We start from the raw sequence: 19,323 nt of genomic DNA, 5'->3' as shown, positions 1-19,323 counted from the left end.
AATGTTTCTGAGCATTCTCAGACCTCACATCTTGTCACACACCACACTGCCCCTGGAAGCCTCATCTACTACACTATCATTTATATGCAGTCAGCACCAAATCTATATCCCCAAACCAAAACTCTCTCCCAGCCTCCTAATACCTACAAATTTACAATGGCACCATGACATATTTTTACCCTACGGTCCCACATAGATTTCAAATTCAAAATGGCCATAACATAGTTTTTTTCTTTAAAGTTTACTTTTCCCTTTCAGCTCAGTAATTTGCAGGTTGCGCCATTAATGAAATTATCTAACCAAGACCCCTGATGTCATTCTTTATTCTTTCTTCTTTCAAGTGTTCTCGACATGTCAGATCCTAGCACCTTTTAGTCTGACCCTAATGTCTCTACCAACTATTGCTTCTCTATATACTCACTGCCAATGATAAAATTTAGGTCCTATTTACACTTCATTGCTGTAATAACCTTTCAATTTCCCGATTCAATCAACACAGTGATGCCTCTATGATCTTCCTAAATCAAAAATCCATTAATAGCTCCCAATTGCCTTACATCAGTCGTTCTTAACCATGGGTGGACAGTAGAATTAGTTGGGGAGGTTTTTTCAACCAACTTTATAAACGTATAGTTTACATACAATAAAGTGCATTCATTTTAAGCATATAGCTCAGTGTGGCTTTAACAAATACCTGTGTGATTGCCACCACAATCAAGATATGAAAGATTTCCATCACCTCAAGAGGTTCCCATATGTCCCTTTTTCAACCTTCCCAAGTTTATTCTTCTCCAAAGAAACAATCTCAAGCAACTGATATGAGAAAAATTCTGAGGTGTTCTAAATTTAATTACAGCAGGCCTGAGAATGAGGGAGAGAGACAGGGATGTTAACCAGTTAACCTCTGTGAGCAGAAACAAAAGAGTTTACATTCAGTTTACATTCCTGAATGTAAGCTGAAACTTTGAAGCAACATGCCATGGGCTATTTCAGCTATTATCTAGAGCAGCAGTTCTCAACCTGTGAGTCGGGACCCCTTTGGGGGTCGAACAACCCTTTCACAGGGGTCACCTAAGACCATTGGAAAACACATATACAATTACATATTGTTTTTGGATTAATCACTATGCTTTATGTTCAATTTGTAACAATGAAAATATATCCTGCATATCAGACATTTACATTACAATTCATAATAGTAGCAAAATTACAGTTATGAAGTAGCAACGAAAATAATTTTATGGTTGGGGGTCACCACAACATGAGGAACTGTATTAAAGGGTCGCAGCATTAGGAAGTTGAGAACCACTGACCTAGAGGGAATAGCTAAAAATCAGAGGCCACCACATCTTGCATGGCCCTTACAGAATGTAGCCTACAGGCAACAAAAGTAACAAACATTTCTTTCTTAAGGACTATGCCTCTATCCCAGAACTGTCTCCACTTCATCTTTTCCCATTCCCATTATCTACAGCCACTGTAAGTTCTTTTAAAATGATTTACTGTATTTTTTTGCACTATAAGACACACCTGACCATAAGACACACCTAGGTTTAGAGGAGGAAAGCAAGAAAAAAAATATTCTGAACCAAATGGTGTGCTAAACTATTTAATAAAATATAACAGAATAATATTTCAACCATGTAAAATGAACAACAGTCAACAGAGGTATTTAGAACCATCATCACTGTCATTAACAAATGAGGAGAGACTTCAAGGTTCAAGGAATTTTCTGGGGACCCCAAGAACTCATCATTGCTAGTGTCGGAATTTATGAAGCTTAGTTGCTCACAATCACTGATATCACTTTCTTAGCTATCTTCATACTGACCGAACACCCTGAGATTCAGCAGTAAAGGGGACATTTAAACGTCCCCAGGGTTTTCCTCTTCTAAGAGCTGTCGCCACTGTTGACAGGTCAGGTAACACACATCACGGTCTGTGACGCAATATTTGCTCCATAAGATGCACAGACACTTCCCCCCACTTTTGGGGGGAAAAATGTGCATCTTATGGAGTGAAAAATATGGTACATCTTTCTTCCCCAAACTCACTGTATAAGAAAATACTGATAGCCACAGGACAGAAGATGTGTTTGGCTTTCCCAGCTGGCCCTTGCTGGTGGTTTGCTCTTGGCCATGAAGATTTTTGTTTAACACAACCACCAGCTCTCTGTCAGTAAAGATTAGTCTTGCCTATTCTAGAATTTCATACAAATTGAATCAAACAATATTTACCCTTTTGCATGTGGCTTCTTTTACTCAAGATAATGTCTTTGAGATTAATCCATGGTGTATGATTTCTTCCTTTTTACTGTTGAGTAGTATTCCATTGTATGAATTTATCAAAATGTTATCTATTGTTTGTTGATTGGTTATTCACAATTTGGGGCTGTTATGACTAAAGCTTCTATTAACATTTGGGTATAAATATCTTTGTAAATGTGTATTTTCATTCCTCTTGGATCTGTACTTAAAAGTAGAAATGCTAGACCTTATGACACCTGAATTACTTTAAAAGAAACTATTTTCCAAGATAGCTACCCCATTCTCCATTCCCACTGCATTGTAGGTGAGGGCCAGGCAGAAAGCCACAGCAAACCCAGCTCATCTTGCTTGGTACCCTTCCCTGGAAAATCACAGGCCTGTACTGACTCTTACTCAAACGTCTGAAAACAATTGTTTCATATTTTGCTTAGTTTTTTATTTGTTGCGAGTGGACGGCAAGTTCCATTCCAGGTACACAGTCGCCTGAATCCAAGTCCACTTGGAGAACATTTAAAAAATATAATGCTTGAGTTCCACCACCTACTAATTAAATCTGATTGCCTGTGGTAAGGGAGAAGGAAAGTGAGTTTTAATGTGCAGCAACAACATTTGAGAATCACTGGCCCAGAGGTAATGTTTAATTTCTTCGCTAAGGAAAGATCCTTCAGAATATGTCTTAAGCTTCCTCTTCACTCTAGATCCACATAACCCACCCCCAAACTATCTTTTGTCATTTCTCCTAAGCGTCAACCATGCAGTTGTTTATCAACATGCACATGATATTTCAAATATATGCTTTTTCCTGTGCTGCCTTTTGGTCCACAGTCTACTGAAAATATTTATCCTTTAAGATTTAGCCAAAATATTATTGGCTCTATTGGACATAAAGAAGATCCAGGGATTTCTAAGGCAGAATGTTGTATTAAAAAAAAAATTGGGACAAGAAATGCAAGTTTTACTATCTGGTACTGCCATTTACAGCAGGTAGAGTTAGTCATCATTTGGTTTCCTCAGGCATAACACGGTAATTAATAATACTTATCTGACAGAGGGATAAATGGAATGCACCTAGCATGGAGCACACAGTAGGCACCAGCAGAATACTTCCCTTTACATCCCACATCCCACTCATAACATTTCCTGCAAAGCTCTACTGCAAATTGCATTTTATTATGTTTACGTCACGCTTTTCCCCACTAGATGGTGAGTTTTTCTATTGAGCGGGACTACTTTACCTTTGCATCCGGGGGTCGTAAAGTGCCAGGGATAAGACACGAGTTTAAATAAATCTCAGGTCAGTGAGGAGGATTTAGTAGTCTCTAGTTCTGATTGCAAAGAATATTTACGATGTTTTTCATTCTCAACACCAATTCATGCTTTGGGGCAACATGAAACCCAGTGCTTGGTAGGAAAGATGAGAGAATTTTAATGAGAAAAGTAAGGTAGCATTCTTGCTCATCCAAAGGACGTTTTCATTGTTAAAAGACCCTGCAAGTCTATGCTGCCCCCTAGGGCGGCCTACAGCACTTTCAGGCTTGCCAGAGAGGAGGACTCAAGCAAAGGATTCTCTGAGGAGGAATTCTCGGAGTCAATTAATTCCCTTTAAGAAGGGTAAAAAAGGTTTAGGAGAGGTGGGCAGGCGCCGGAAAAGAGAGGCTCGCAGGAGCTCGGGAGGAAGCGGGGGCACGCAGGGACCGCCCCCTTTGGTTGCCAAGCAACCTGCCCCGGAAGTTGCGGGAGGCAAGTCCGCTGCCGGCGCTGGCGAGCGGGTCAAAGATGGCGGAAGGCGGCGATGGAGTGCCTGACGAGCAGGACGGGTCGTCTGGGCCCCGGCCCCCGAGCGCGCGGGACTTGCAGGTGCGGAGAGCGCCGGAGGACCGGGACTAGGCAGCAGGTGGGGCCGCGGGCGGGGCGTGTGGGAGGCCGCCTCTGGCCTCAGCTGAGCGTTCCCCAGGTCCTCGGAACAAAATTGTGACCCAGGTCTGCGCAGCGTGTAGTAGAGTTCCTGGAAACAAGTGTCCGTTTCCCCTCCACACCACTTAAATTTAAGAACGGACTGTTCTTTTAGAATGTCATTTTTGGGGGGTCGGTTGAGTGGCTTCACAGGTTGATGCTTTAGGAGATTTGTTGCTGAGGAAAGCTTTAAAATGTGGCCGTGGGGAAATCGGAGATCGCTTTAAAAAGCAGTAACAGGTGTGCCGTTTTGATCTTTGCCTTGGATGGTGTTGGTCTTGATTTCTTGTATATAAAAATGGTTCTTTTAAAAAATCAGGTAGCTCTTCTCTTTTAAAGGGATGAACTAAGTTATTTCATCCTAGTTGAAAAGCCAGTCTGTAAAATATTGCAACTAAAAAATGGGAAAATAAAACTTGATGATAAAATAAGACACTGACACCGGGTAGCTACTAAATATGAATGCACCAAATTTTGCTTTAGCAGGTACTTAACACTACTCTGCTCATGTTAGCCTTCTCCTTACAAGGTCATTGATAAAATTCAACAAGTGGCTTTCGATAGGAGCTATAATTAAACATAAATGACACTAAATCCACAGCCTTGGTAGAAAAGTTCTATTATTTTATAGTCACACCTTTCTACTTTGAACAAACATCTTGAGCACCTATCCTGTAACATACATAGGATACACAGGACGTCAAACCCACAGTTGGTTCTGGACACGGTTGAAAGGGGTAAAATGTAAAAAGACATTTCTACCTATTGTTTGGCAGAAATAAGATATGAATATATTTAACATAACATTTAAGATGGCTTGTGATTGAGTGCCAAGATAAGCAGTGTGTAAAATGAGGAATTTGGAGAATGGGAAGATGGGTGTAGAATAGTTCCAGTGCCCATAAGTCATTTCAGTAGTAATAAAGAAAATCAAGAAATAGGAAGCTATCATCTACGTTAACTTTTCTGTTGTAGACTACCGTCACTAAGAGGCAACATGGGATGCTGGGGAAAAAATGGTGTTTCTGATCAAGCAACTTCAGTTAGCATCTTCGTCCTGCCACTTCATAGTTGAACATAGGAGAAAGGTTTTAACATCTCTCATGTTCAGTGTCTTTATTTATAAACCAGGGGTGATGTCAGTGGTGTAATGGGTGAAATAACGTCTGTAAAATGCCTTTGCACAACTCCCATATTATCCTGGCCCAGTACTTGGTTGGTAAATATTTGGTTCCTTTTTCTCTTAAAGGAGAAAACTTGTAATGTTTCCCTGGTTAGTCCATTCTAATGTCATTAAAGTTAAAACTAACTTAATTTAAATCTATTTCTCTTTATGTGAATAATGAGAACAGCTTGATTATTGATCACCTGAGTCTTGGCAAATTTACCAACAATCCAGTGGAGTAACATATGACTAATGACCAGAGATATTCTGATGATGCCACCAATTGTGAGAATGCCTTTGTTTCCACCATCAATTAGAAGATGAGATTTTTTTGGTTTTCTTTTTTATGCATGCAAGTTGATATATTAAATACACTAAGTATTGATAATCTTTCCTTTTAGAATTTAGTAAGAATGTGAAGAAATTGCAAAGAAACCTGAAAACAACAAGTGATGACATATGAAGAAATAGAGTATGTATCAAAGGTTTAAAAGAATTGGATAATGTTCTTTTCTCTGACTGGTTTTTTTGATATTAATTATCTTATATTTTAATCTAGCCATGCTCATCTTAAGAGTTACCCAGTTAGTGCGGTTTTCTGTAGACAATTTTTTGCTTTCCGACAGCTTGCTTTAAGAGTCTGCCATGGTATTATAGAGGAAAAGGGTTATACATAACTAATGGAACAAGCAAATGTACCCCTAAGTTATACATATATCTTAGCTGCCACATAGTGCAGTGTTTGTTGGCACCAAAATTGGGAGAGATTTCCTCATTTCCCACAACGGGAAAAATGAATAGTTGTTTCCCAGAAAATCTCCCAGTATTGTGAGGCTCTGACTTACAAACTGCAGAAATCTTCTGTAGATATCCAACCAAGAGTAGTTATCTACTCCTTTCATCTCCCCAAATTTGGAAACATTCTGGGGGAAATTTGGGGGCAGGTTTGTTAGTGAAAGTACTAACCCTGAAAACCTCAGTGTTCTTTTTTTATGAACATTTTCAGAAACCTTTGTAACTCTTCTGGTACCCCTCAGTCAGGCCACACACATGGATTTAACAGTAGCTTAAAGTATTATTAGATCACCTTATGCATACTTCTTTCCCAGTTTTTTCCAGAATAATATCAAAAGAAAAGGTTTTCTGTTCTTAATTCTGCATTTCCATATAGGCTGGAGTTGATGAGAATTTGGGATAACTTTAGGGTTAGGAGTGGGCTTCAGGTGAGACAAAGGAGAAATTCTGTAAGTAAGGAAAGAATAAGATTGTTTGATACTGTGTTATAATTGCCACAAGTATCCTAATCCTGTTTGATCTCCGTATTCTGTATCATCGATTCTCACTTTTAGAGGGCATCAGAATCACATGGAAGGAAGGCTTGTTAAAACACAGATTGCTGGTCCCCACCCCAGAGTTTCTTTAGATAGAGGACGGACTTGGCATCTGCATTTTTCAAGGTTCCTAGTGGATGCCGATGTTATTCTGTCTAAAAAATATCTGTATTATACCTTCTGGTCTTTGTTTCTCTAAGGCTGAGAATTCCAGTACTTTTAACCTTTTGTTATATACTTGATTTTCTCACTCTCAATACCTTTGCCTTCAGGTTTCTTTTCATGTTCTTCATATTGCAAATTCTAGAAAAAAAGATTATCAGTGCTTATATACTTAATTCTCTCTGTGTATTTGAAATATCTTCATAATCAAATTGTTTCAGTTGTGGAAATTCCATCCTGATAATTCACAATACATCATAATTTCATGATACATATGTTTTATCTCTTAATTTTATTGAGATTTTGTTGTTTTATTGGTTTTAACCAGTACTTCACTTTATTTTGATCAGTTTAAATAATTATTTCCTCTGCTGATGTGTTGTCATTTGTTATATCAAATAATATAAATTAAATTTCTTTGAATATTCGTTCACTAATGAATTTAGGCCCCCGTATGATGCTACAGGGACATCATGAATCCTGGCATTAATTCCCTCTGAATATCATTCATTTTCTTCTAAGTTAATGATGTACTGTTAATAACTAGGACCTTTTAGCAAGGTGGACTCCCTGCCGTTACACAATTTTCTTCATATCCTGTTTTGTTAATATATATTCTACATTCCATGGAGTCAAAAGGCATTGCTTGTTTCATTTACTTAATAGAAGAAAATTATTTGATTGACAGGATTTATTCAGATCCTCTTAAAGCAAAAACCTAACAAGAATCAAAACTGTATAGCAAATATTTCAATTTTAAAATCTATAACTTTGTTTCTATCTCTTTATGGTTTATGTTGCATTTGAGGTCTACATAATTCAACATGAATTTGATGAGTGCCTATTAAGTACTAAATTAGAAACAATTTGGGAAATGTACAATATAACTGGGGATATAAAATAGTAAGAAAGTTATACAAGTGATGACATCATAATGTTTAATATAAATGTCAGTAGTAAGATAGCATATGTTGTGAGGATTTAGAAAAGAAATATCATTTGGTTGAGAAAATTAGGAAAGGCTTCATGAAGGATGGATGAAATGAGCCTTTGAAGTACAGATAACATTTCCATTGATGGGAAAAGGTATAGCATAAAAGTAATTCATGAAGCCAGAATAATATAATCAGCTCAGAAAGAAATTAAAAAAGAAATACTATTTTTGAAGAGATTTCAGGGAGGTAAAATTTCCAAAATCTTTGGGCCCAAGTTTTCAGTCGGAGTTTCTGGTCTCTGATTGCCTCTGTCGCTCTCACTCTCTTCTTGTTGTTTTTAAGGGATAAGGTAGGGAAAGGCCATCACAGATATATAGATAACACTGCAGAAAGAAAAGAAATCTTAGGGAAAATGAAACATTTTTATATAATTAAAATAATGAATAATTATTATTAAACATTTTACAATAATATCTTTTAGTAATGGAGCACTTGTGTTTCACAAACCCTATATACTTCATAAAACAACCCTCTAAGGTAATTTTTTAATAAACATTTAAAGATGAGGGAACTAGCACTCAGAGAAGTTAAAAAAAAATTGCCCAGTGTCACAATAAGAGCCTAAATTAGAACCTAATTCAGTTCTTTTAAATTACAAAACATTTCTATAATTAGGATGTAAAGAAATTTGCTATGTTAAAAATATGAAAGTTGATGTGTATGGGGATAGGTGAGGATAAAAATTTAAGGAGGAAAAATAAAGACTTTTATTTTGGTTTTGTTGTGTGTATATTTTAAAAGTTGGTTAATAGAATTTTCCAAAAATTAACTTTGTCCCAGTTTCCTGTTTTTCTTTTCCTACTGAGGAAAGAAACTCAGAAAGTAGTTTTTTAGCTTTTTTGTTTCTAGAAGGAGCACTTTATCTGGGGTTTTTGTTTTTGTTTTTCCAAAGGCCATGCCAATTATAGTTGAATGGTCAGGAGCATTGAGGAAAGTTTTTGAGTTGTTGTCCAAAGATATCAAAAGTGAACAAAGTAACTTAATACTGAAATATTTGGATAACTTTTTTAAATTCCAGTTTCAAGAACTATGTTTTGTTTATTTCATTTTGAAGATAGTCAGCCATGTATCTATAATGCATAATTTGGTAATACTTCCTTCTAAAAGTTATACAAACTGTATATGTAATTAATTATGTTTCATTTTTCAGTGGTTCATTTTCCTAAACTTTATGAAATTTATGAGGGAGGCCCTCCCGCAAAAACTGAATTTATTTATAAAAAGTTGTGTGTTCTTACATGTTTAAACTTCAGTCACCTTCAAAGGTACTTTCCTTTTGATGAAATACACCTATTGAAAGGATGCCTTTTAATGCTTCTGCTGGGTTTTTTTTGTTTTTATTTGAGAACTTTTTTCATCTGAGGAACCAAAAAAAAAAGTCACTCAGGCAGGATAGGGTGAATAGGAAGGGTGGGGCACAGGAGTCATGCCATTTTTTGTTTAAAAACTGCTGAACCCTCACCATGGTGTGGGCAGGTGCACTTGTAAGTCATCCATCATGAAATGAGCAAACATGTTGAGTCCTTCAAAAAATTCACTGAAGTCAACCAGTACAGAATGAAGAAACAAGAATTGAAAAAAATGAGGAGAGACTTAGGAACCTCTGGGACAACTTTAAACGTGCCAACATCCAAAGCATAGGGGTGCCAGAAGGAGAACAGGAAGAGCAAGAAATTGAAAACTTAATGAAGGAAAACTTCCCAAATTTTGGGAAAGAAATAGACATACAAGTCCAGGAAGCACAGAGTCCCAAACAAGCTAGACCCAAAGAGGACTACAACAAGACAAATCATAATTAAAATGCCAAAGGTTAAAGATTTAGAGAGAGAAGACTTATGGCCAAGATGGAGGCCTATACTGATATGCTCCATCTCCCTCCACAACTAAGAAGGAATACAACTACCGCAAAACCAGAAATAACCAGAAGTTCTAGAAAATAAAGCTACATGGAAGTCCAACATATGAAGTTATAAACAGTGGTGCTCATCTGGACAGGTAGGAGAGATGAAGCCAGGGCAGAGAGATCAAGCTGTGCTGCCAGCGGCAGCTGCGGCGACAGATGGTGGGACGCTGGTAAGCACAGACACCCGTGTTTAAGGGGAGGAGAGAAGCACCAGGGGAGCACCCCTGGCTGCAGTCCAGACCCGTCAGCTCATGATTCCAACATCGGGGAAGGCAGACCCCCATTGCCTCGGACTGTGAGACCCAGAGGGTGTGGGGATGGAGGAGGAGGATCCCAGTTTCTCAGCGGAGAGTGAACAACAGGAATCCATCTTGGCCCCCCACCCCCACACAAAGCACCACAGTGTGGTGAGAAGGGTCACCCAGTTGTGACGAGTGCATGGGGCTCCGCCCCTGTAGCGTAGGAGGTGTGACAGCCCTGCCCAAGAAGGAAAGGTAGACAAACCTATCAGGACGGCAGGGATAATGATAGAGATACTAATCACGCAGCTGACCAGAAAGCAAATATACAAATTAACGGACGAACAGATAGATAATCTTTCTGAGGCTCAGTTCAGAGCTATAGTTATAAGACAGCTTACAGAAATAACAGCGGAACTTAAGATGGGGAAGAAATAAAGGCTAGTTGTGCTGAAATGAATGAAAACACATACAAAACAAGTGGTGAGGGAAGGAAAACCAGGGATCAAATCAACAAATCAGAACTTAGGGAAGGAACAAACAGTCAACCAGTGCAGAAAGAGGAAACAAAAAGTGATGAAAATGAGGAGAAGCTCAGAAACCTTTGTGACAACTATAAGAGAGCGAATATCTGAATTATAGGGTTGCCAGAAGGTGAAGAAGAAGAACTAGAAATGGAAAAATTATGTGAAAAATTAATGAAGCAGAACTTCCCTAACTTGGGGAAGGAAATAGACTTACAGGTCCAGGGAGCACAGATTTCCAAATAAACTGGACCCAGGGAGAACCACACCAAGACACATTATAATCAAAATTTCAGAAATTAAAGATAAAGAGAGAATCTTAAAAGCAGCAAGAGAGAAGAAGAGAATTACATACAAAGGGGTCCCAATTAGATTATCAGCTGATTTCTCAAAGGAGACTCTGCAAGCAAGAAGGGACTGGCAAGAAATATTCAAAGTAATGAAAAGCAAAAACCTACAGCCATGATTACTCTATCCAGCAAAGCTGTCATTCAGAATAGAAGGGCAGAGAAAGTACTTCCAGGACAAAGTAAAACTGAAGGAGTTCATTAAATCCAAACCACCGTTATATGAGATGTTAAAGGGACTTGTTTAGAAGAAGGAGGATCAAAACTATGAACATTAAAATGAAAACTATTACAACAACCAACAACAGAAGCTAGGGAATCGAAACAAAGGCAAACTAAGTAGGCAACAAGAGTGGGAAAAGAATTATAGGTATGGGGAACATATTGGGGGGAGGTCAGCAGGGAGGGGGAAGGGGAAAAGGGAGGGAGATGATGCAGGAATTAAGAAGCATAGTAGGAGGGAGTGGAGTAGACACGAAGATGTTGAGAAGAACTATATGCGCAACCAATGGACATGGACTAAAAGGGGGGGACACCTGGAGGGAGTAGGGTCACTGGGTGGAAAGAAGAGGGAAAAGAAATTGGGACAACTGTAATAGCATAATCAATAAAACATTAAAAAAAAGATTTAGAGAAAATCTTAAAAGCAGCAAGAGAAAAGCAGAGAGTTACCTACAAAGGGGTGCCTATAAGACTATCAGCCGATTTTTCAAAAGACACTTTGCAGGCAAGGAGGGACTGGCAAGCAGTATTCAATGTGATGAAAAGCAAGGACCTGCAACCAAGATTACTATATCCAGTAAAATTGTCGTTTAGAATGGAAGGGCAGATTAAGTGCTTCCCAGACAAGGTAAAGCTAAAGGAATTCATCATCACCAAGCCATTATTCTATAAAATGTTAAAGGGGCTTATTTAAGAAAAAGAGGATCAAAACTATGAACATTAAAATGACAACAAACTCAGAACTATCAACAACTGAATCTAAAAAACAAAAACAAACTAAGCAAACAACCAGAACAGGAACAGAATCATAGGTATGGCGATCATTTGGAGGGTTATCAGCTGTGAGGGGGTCAGGGGGAGAAATGTTGCAGGGATTAAGAAGCATAATTGGTTGATACAAAATAGACAGGGGTGTATTAAGATAGTATAGAAAAGGGTAAAGCCAAAGAACTTAACATGTATTAATACGACCCATGGACATGAACTAAGGAGAGTGGGATTGCTGGAGTGAAGGGGGTTACTGGGCAGAGGGGAGCAAAGGGAAAGGAAATTGGGACAACTATAACAGCATAATTAATAAAATACACTTAAAAAAGAATTCACTGAAACTGAACACAGCCTCTCACAACAATGCCAGCTGGTACACTGATACAGATGGGTTTCCAGAACACTCACCTAGTAGGAGAAGCCTGTACTGCAAGGGGCCCACCCTCTGAAAGATAATTCCAGTTATTTTTGGGTCCCCCATCATATATGTCTGGTAGACTTTTAAATAGAATAATTTTAAAATTATTTTATGTGTTTGGGTTTTGAATACTCAAACAGCTAAATGAAATAATTTTTGAGATCTGATGAGAGCAAATCGTGAAGCATTTTCAAGTGTTTGAAGGAAGTGTTGGTTCAACTTTGAAAGTGATCTGTTATCAAATAGTTTTTGAAACTGTTGAATAGTTTTTTTAAAATAATTAAATAATTATTGTAACTTTAATTTAATATATATGGCATTTTGGTTAGTTTTATAAAATGAGAGCCGCAATGGCTCTATTTTAAAAGGGAGTCATCTTCTGGAGCCTTTGTTTTTCGTTAGAAACCTTTACTATGCAATTACAAGTTAATGTTCTACTCATAATTTCTCGTTGTGTAAAAGAGTTTTTTTCTCATGTTATATTGGCTGATGAATATGTTATTTTGTAGTTGGCCTTGGCAGAATTGTGTGAAGATGAACTGAAATGCAAATCTTCCAAATCCAATAGACCTAAAGCTTCAATCTTTAAAAGCCCACGAACACCACCTCAAAGGTAAGTTTTTTCTGGATTGAGCAAAAAGGAAAAAGGACTCATGGGCACCGACAACAGTGTTTTGATTGCGAGGGGTGGGACAGGGGTGGTATAGGGGATTAAACGGTAATGGAAAAAATAAGAATTTTTTTAAAAGAAAAAAATTGTATCCCTTTTTAGTTTACTAATTCAAAATTATTTTAAATAGCCTTGGGAAATTTTTTAAGTCTATAATTTTTAAAAATAAATATTTAGATACTATTTCTAAAACTAATATTAGAAAAGCTGGAAGAAACTTATGGAAACATAATCTTAAATACCTAATATTTTGGTGTACACAGAATTATGTGGTTCTTTGTTGAGTCATAAGACTCATTGAGGATTTGTTGAAAGCCACAGCTCCTCTCCTCTCAAAACAACATTTATGCACAACTTTGTCAATTGTTTTTAAGAGTTTCTGTGTTTCTTAAAGACCATCCTGCCCTGGCTGGGTAGCTCAGTTGGTTAGAACTTCGTCCCAATATACCGAGTTTGCAGGTTCGATCCCTGATCAGGGCACATACAAGAATCAACCAGTGAATGCATAAGTAAGTGGAAAAACAAATCGATGTTTCTTTCTTTCTTTTTATCTATCTCTCCCCCTTTCTCCCTGAAATCAGTAAAATAACATTTTTAAAAGCCCATTCATCAATTCCCCTATGTGTGTATTGTCCTCCATTTAAGAATCTATAACTTCAGGAATCTGTCTTTGCTTCCCTTGGATGAATATCCACCTAACAAGTGAACTCCTAGATAGTATTTGCAAATCCCTGAACTATAAAAAGAACTAACCGTGAACATTGAAGAGATGAGAGTCAGTTATCTATTTTATTGCCACAAGTTTTCTTGTTTTCTGGGATCGTTGTTAACATCTTTTTAGTACTGCAAATATCATTTCTGGGGAGAAACTTGAATTTTCCCATTTTATCTCAGTCTCAGAAAGTCTGTTATTCTACCAAAAGCTAAAAAATACCCTGAAAAAAGAATTTATTTTTTTGTCTTGTCGCTATGCCACATCCTTTATTTCTGTAGGGGAGCTAAAAATGACATATCTTTCTGGACCTGAATGAGAAGAAAAAATAATATTTAAAATTTCCCCCAACTTTTTATTTCACAAGTTTTCAAACCCATAAATAATCAAAGCATTAGTACCATGAATATATCCTATATATGCTTCATCAGTTGTTAACATGTTGCAGGATTGCATCCATGCAAGGGATCTTATGCAACTATTTGAAAGTAAATCGCTGCTATCATTATACTTTACCCCTAAGTACTTCAGTGTGCATCCCCTTTTAAGAAGCACACACTCCTTTATAACCCTGAATCACGTATAACACCTTAGAAAATAACAGTAATTTCATTAAATCAAATGATTTAACCTGTAGTCAGGTATCTCTTAGGGCCAAAGGCCATGCATTTCATTTGATTATGCCTGTTTTGAATCTGAATCGAGGACATCCTCCCCACATTTTTGTTGTTTACTTTTTAGCTCATCTGTATAATCTAAAATTTATGGGGTTGGCCAAGAAGTTTGTTTAGTTTCTCCGTATGATGGCTCTAGTAGCAGTATTTTAACTTCATTTGAAACAATTTTGTTAGATTGTATTGTGACAGCTGTCATATCAACGCGCATTTAAAGAAAACTTAATAAAATTGGTGAATTTTTGTGCAGCCATTTTAATAGTTTCTTGGTACTCTTGACATCTTGGCTAAATAATTCTTTGCGTGGGGCTGTCTTGTGCGTTGGAAGATGTTTAACAGCACCACTGGCCTCTACCTACTAGAAGCCAATAGCAGGAAATAGCTGACATACTCAAAATATCCAAATCAATAAAATTGTTGAAAATGAAAAATGTGTCTTTTATGGAAAAAACTAAATGGACCTTTTGGCCAACCCAATACATTGAATTTTTTGAAGAGTCTAGGCAAGATGTATTATATAATGTCCCACATTCAAAATTATTTCCTCATGATTAGATTTTTGTTAAACATGTTTGTCAAGAATACTAGTAAGTCATATTGTCTGCTATTTATTATATCACATCAGGAGCCATATAATTTCAGGTTTTCCTACTATTGGTGATATGTACACTTGGTTAAGATGCTGACCACCACATCACTCCATTGTAAGGTACAGGTTTCCCTTTGTAATATGTAGGTTGGTAGCTTGGCACTGTTTTAATATCCTACCTTTCATTTAATTCCTATTTGATGTGTATGTGTCTATATACATACATACATACATATATATGTATAATATCTATATTATACATATTTAACTGCTTCCTTAGTTTATACATTCTCTGAAGTTTTGAAAATACTTGAAATATGTATGTACAAAGGTTTTGCTCTTTAACTATTGGCCCATTGTTTCCCCAATTTGAGTATATTTTGAATGGCTTAATTTACTCATTATATAACTAAAAATATTTGACTTCTTATAAGATTAGTATATTAATATTTTATTTGCTGTTCATATAATCATTTGTTTGCTACATATATTTAGATTATGCCATCTGAAACAATGTTGTCAGTAGTAGTTGTATTTGATAATGGCAGTTTTTAAGCAGAGTATGCCTCAGATTTGATCTCTAGAATTATTTATATATCCAAAAGGAGGAGCTGCCTTAAATGATATTGGTTGAGGTTTAAGCTATGTTTAATCTGCTTAAAATACAATGTGAAACACATTATTACCAATCATTTCTTTTTTGCTAAGCATGACATTTTTAATACTAAATATACAGTTCTTTTGAGTTCATATTCAATATAGACATTTATTCAGTTTCATTACATATCTACTGCTTTGGTTATTACAGAAAATAGTGCTTATTTCCATCGTCTACATTTTTAGACAGTATTAGATATCAAAATATGTATCTGCTCATTGTCATTTGAACTAATATATCTATTTTATTTTTGTATTTTTTGTATTTTATTTTATTTTTTAAGTATATTTTATTGATTATATTGTTACAATAGTTCCAATTTTTTCCCCTTTGCTCCCCTCTGCCCAGCACCACCCCTCCCCCACTGATCCCTCCCCACCAGTCCATACCCATGGGTTGTACATACAATGAACTAATATATTTTTACTACCTGAAACTCTAGACATAATATGGTCTATGTTTATATTTACAAGAGGAAGAATGGAATCTACGGGAAAACTTTCAGAATATATTCTGACACCTGTTGTAACACATTTATCCACAAAAGGTTATATTACAGGTAGAACTCTAGAAATAATTTGAGTATCCTCCTTCAAAAATGTGAGAACTTTTTAAAATGTCCTCTGCAAGTAAGTAGATAGTTAATACTGGTTTGAGAATTAAATGGGACAAAGTGTATAAGATATTTAGCACAGTGCTGGTACTTAGTTGGGTCTTAAAAGATTAGGATATAGATAAGCACAGGAGAAGAGACAGAATTCTAGTAACAAATAGGCACAAAGGAAAAAATAATAAAAATGACAAGAGGGGCCTTGAAAAGGTACCAGCAGAACTTTAATAGACAAGTGGCAAATAAGGTCAGGTGGGTAGAGTGCTTCCAGGGTGTGCTTTACAGGTATGTGGTGTGTGCAGTCACACAGCCTGTGCTGAGAAGGAACTCATGCTGGTTTAATGCTTTGCTATTACTGTCAGTTATAATTTTTTTCTATGTTTTGCCACTGAAAAAGTGTTTTAAATTCCTTAAGCTTCAGTTTTCTTATTTGTAAAATGGGGATAATACCATTATTGAGGAGTAAAAAAGCACAAATTATCTTGACAAATGTTAGCTATTGTTACTGTATACTTTTAGGGAAATACAGTATAAAATTAGTAGTAATGGGAGAATAGGATAAGGAAACAAATCAAGAAGGAAACAATTGTGGCAATCTAAGGAATGTAAAATTTTGGATTTGGGTTGAGTCAATAGAATGGAGGAGAAAGGGTGGAATTGATATAGGATACTTTCAAAAAAATATATTGTCAAAACTGGATGACATGGGATATAGGGAATAAGTGAATGGTAAAGACAGAAGTCTTTAAAGGTTCTTATTCTAGGATACAGGAAAAAATGTGATTGTTAATGGGGAATATAGGTTTAGTTTTGGAGAAATGAACCTGATTCAGATAGAGGCTTTTAAATTCATCACTGGACCATAAGAGGGTGCTGAAAACATACCTGAGAGTCATCTTTATAGAGGATGTTGTTATTATTGATGGGAGTGCACAAATATTTTGATGATCAGATGAGTTTAAATAGAGAACAAGAATCAAGGATATAGTTATACTTAATTGCAAAAGAGGAAAACTGGATGGATTGTGGATCTAAATATAAAAGGAAAACAAAACTTCTAGAGGCAAATAGAGTACCATCATGACTTCAGGGTAGGCAAAGATTTCTTAAACAAGCGATAAAAAGCATTAACCATAAAGGAGCTAGTAAGTCTTTTCCAATGTCTGATTCTCCAGTAAGGTCTTTCTCACCAAGACCATGATAGAAAGGAACTAGATACACTACTTATATTTTCCCAGATATGAGATGTGCGATAGGGAGCGAAGGACCTAGCCTCCCTTGCTTTTCATCTCTTCTCTTTTTTCTTTCCTCTTTTCTCTCTTTTCTCTCCTCCCCCTTTCTTTATCATTTTCTATCCCTTTCTCTTCCTTTCTCAAAGCTATCTAAAATCATCTGCCATCCAGCTCCTAATACTAACACTTGCCTTAATAGCGAGCTATGTATGGTGCCAGGAGAGTACATGAAACATTGGGGGATCGTTTTGTAGAGTTTATGGGCTGTAGCCACTGTGCCATCCACCTGAAACTAATACAAAATAATATTGAGTATAAACTGTAATTGAAAAGTAAAATTTAAAAAGAAACGGAAGAGATAAAAGAGCCAGCTATGGCAGCATGCGGGGCCTGTGAGTATAAGCTTGGCAGGAAGGCTTCCATTGGCTCTGGGTAACCTGGGGCCTCAGTGTATTCCCCAGAGCTCTAGCAGGAAGGGCACAACCCCACCTCCCTTTCCAACCCTGCCCTCAGCCGTTGTGAGCCAGCCTTACATTAGGTTATGTTCGTGGGTTCTACTTGCTGGTGTCCACTTGTTTCCAGATGGATTTTCTTTTTCACTTACAGCGAATTCAGAGCTGGTCTGCCCTTCACTCTTTCTGTTCAGTTTTGCATATACTAATTTTGGAGAGAGTATTGAAGGTGAACTCTATTCTTAGTCTCCAGTGCTGATTAATTTGCCCCCTTCCTTTTGTGAGTCAGTTCAGTGCAAATTTGAAACTGGTTTGGAGCGAAGGGGTAATTAAAAACATGAGTTGTGATTTCACCTTATACTAGAAGTCTCCATGTTGATATTTCATTGGTTGTATTTTCTGTTACTCTTGATTGAAAAAAATTAAAGGACAAAATAGGATACTAACATAAAGGAAATTTTTATGCTTGGAAGTTGAAGTGAGAGTAGAAATCAGTTTTAACTTATTAGTTAATACACTGAAAAAACTTGTTTGTGGTCTAAATTATTTACCTGTAACACAGGGGTTATCGTTTTTCAATCTAAAAAACTGAGGAGTAAAACCTCTATGTGTAGCCCTGTGGTCTAGATTTAAGTGTTCACACTATCTGAATCCAGAGGTCTGCACTACCTAGGTCTGTACTGAGTGTGGATTGCTCAGGGAAGAGATTTAGCTTCTGGTTGTCAACACTTCTTCCCCTCACACACCAAAAGTGCATTTGATAAGCCATTGCAGAGGGTGAGGGAGGAAGAACAAGCCGGTTGTCACACCACGTGCTGAGCTTGCTACAGGAATCTGCAAACTCCATGAGAAACTATATGAACAGTTCACTATTTAATTCTTTAGTTCTACATTTAAAATTAAGTATTTCCACAGAAGGCATATAAATTATTCTTTTTAAATAAAAGTTATGTTCTAAGACTGTATAACTTTTTATTTTAAAGTAGCTTATGTCTGTATTCTAAGTTTTTATTCATGAACTGTGATGTTTAAAGGTTCTATTCAAACGAACATGAATACAGTGGGTTACATATAGTTCGACCTTCAACTGGGAAAATTGTGAATGAACTTTTCAAAGAGGCAAGGGAGCATGGGGCTGTCCCTCTGAATGAAGTCACAAGAGCTTCAGGTGATGACAAATCTAAGGTAAAGGCTCAATTTTAAAACTAAGTATGCTTTGTATATTTTTTAGTTCCTCTAATTTTTTATGTAACATTCTTTTTATAACTATATATTTCTGTATTAAATATTTGATTTATTTTTATAAGATTATAATATTTCTATTAATGATTGAAAGTTGAGGCAGTTTCTTACATTTTTATGTAAATTCTCTTATTTACCTTTTTATTTTGAAATAAATATAGACTCAGGAATTTGCAAAATGTATACGAAG

General features: G+C 36.6%; 1 protein-coding gene across 1 annotated transcript in view; it reads left to right on the top strand.

Moving 5' to 3' along the window:
- The first annotated feature begins 4,014 nt into the window (after positions 1–4,014).
- UBXN2B (UBX domain protein 2B) overlaps positions 4,015–19,323 on the top strand; it is a 31,235-nt gene continuing 15,926 nt past the window's right edge. The window contains exons 1-3 of the mRNA XM_090283663.1: positions 4,015–4,124; positions 12,804–12,907; positions 18,926–19,076. Coding sequence (XP_090139789.1) covers positions 4,044–4,124; positions 12,804–12,907; positions 18,926–19,076 — 336 coding nt within the window. The 5' untranslated portion in view covers positions 4,015–4,043. The remainder of the gene's footprint in view (positions 4,125–12,803; positions 12,908–18,925; positions 19,077–19,323) is intronic.

This window comes from Furipterus horrens, unplaced genomic scaffold, assembly GCF_987537825.1.
Source record: "Furipterus horrens unplaced genomic scaffold, mFurHor1.1.pri manual_scaffold_7, whole genome shotgun sequence".
In the NCBI taxonomy this organism is placed as follows: domain Eukaryota; kingdom Metazoa; phylum Chordata; class Mammalia; order Chiroptera; family Furipteridae; genus Furipterus; species Furipterus horrens.
Note: the sequence above shows the minus strand (reverse complement) of the source record. Positions and strands in the feature narration are given on the sequence as shown.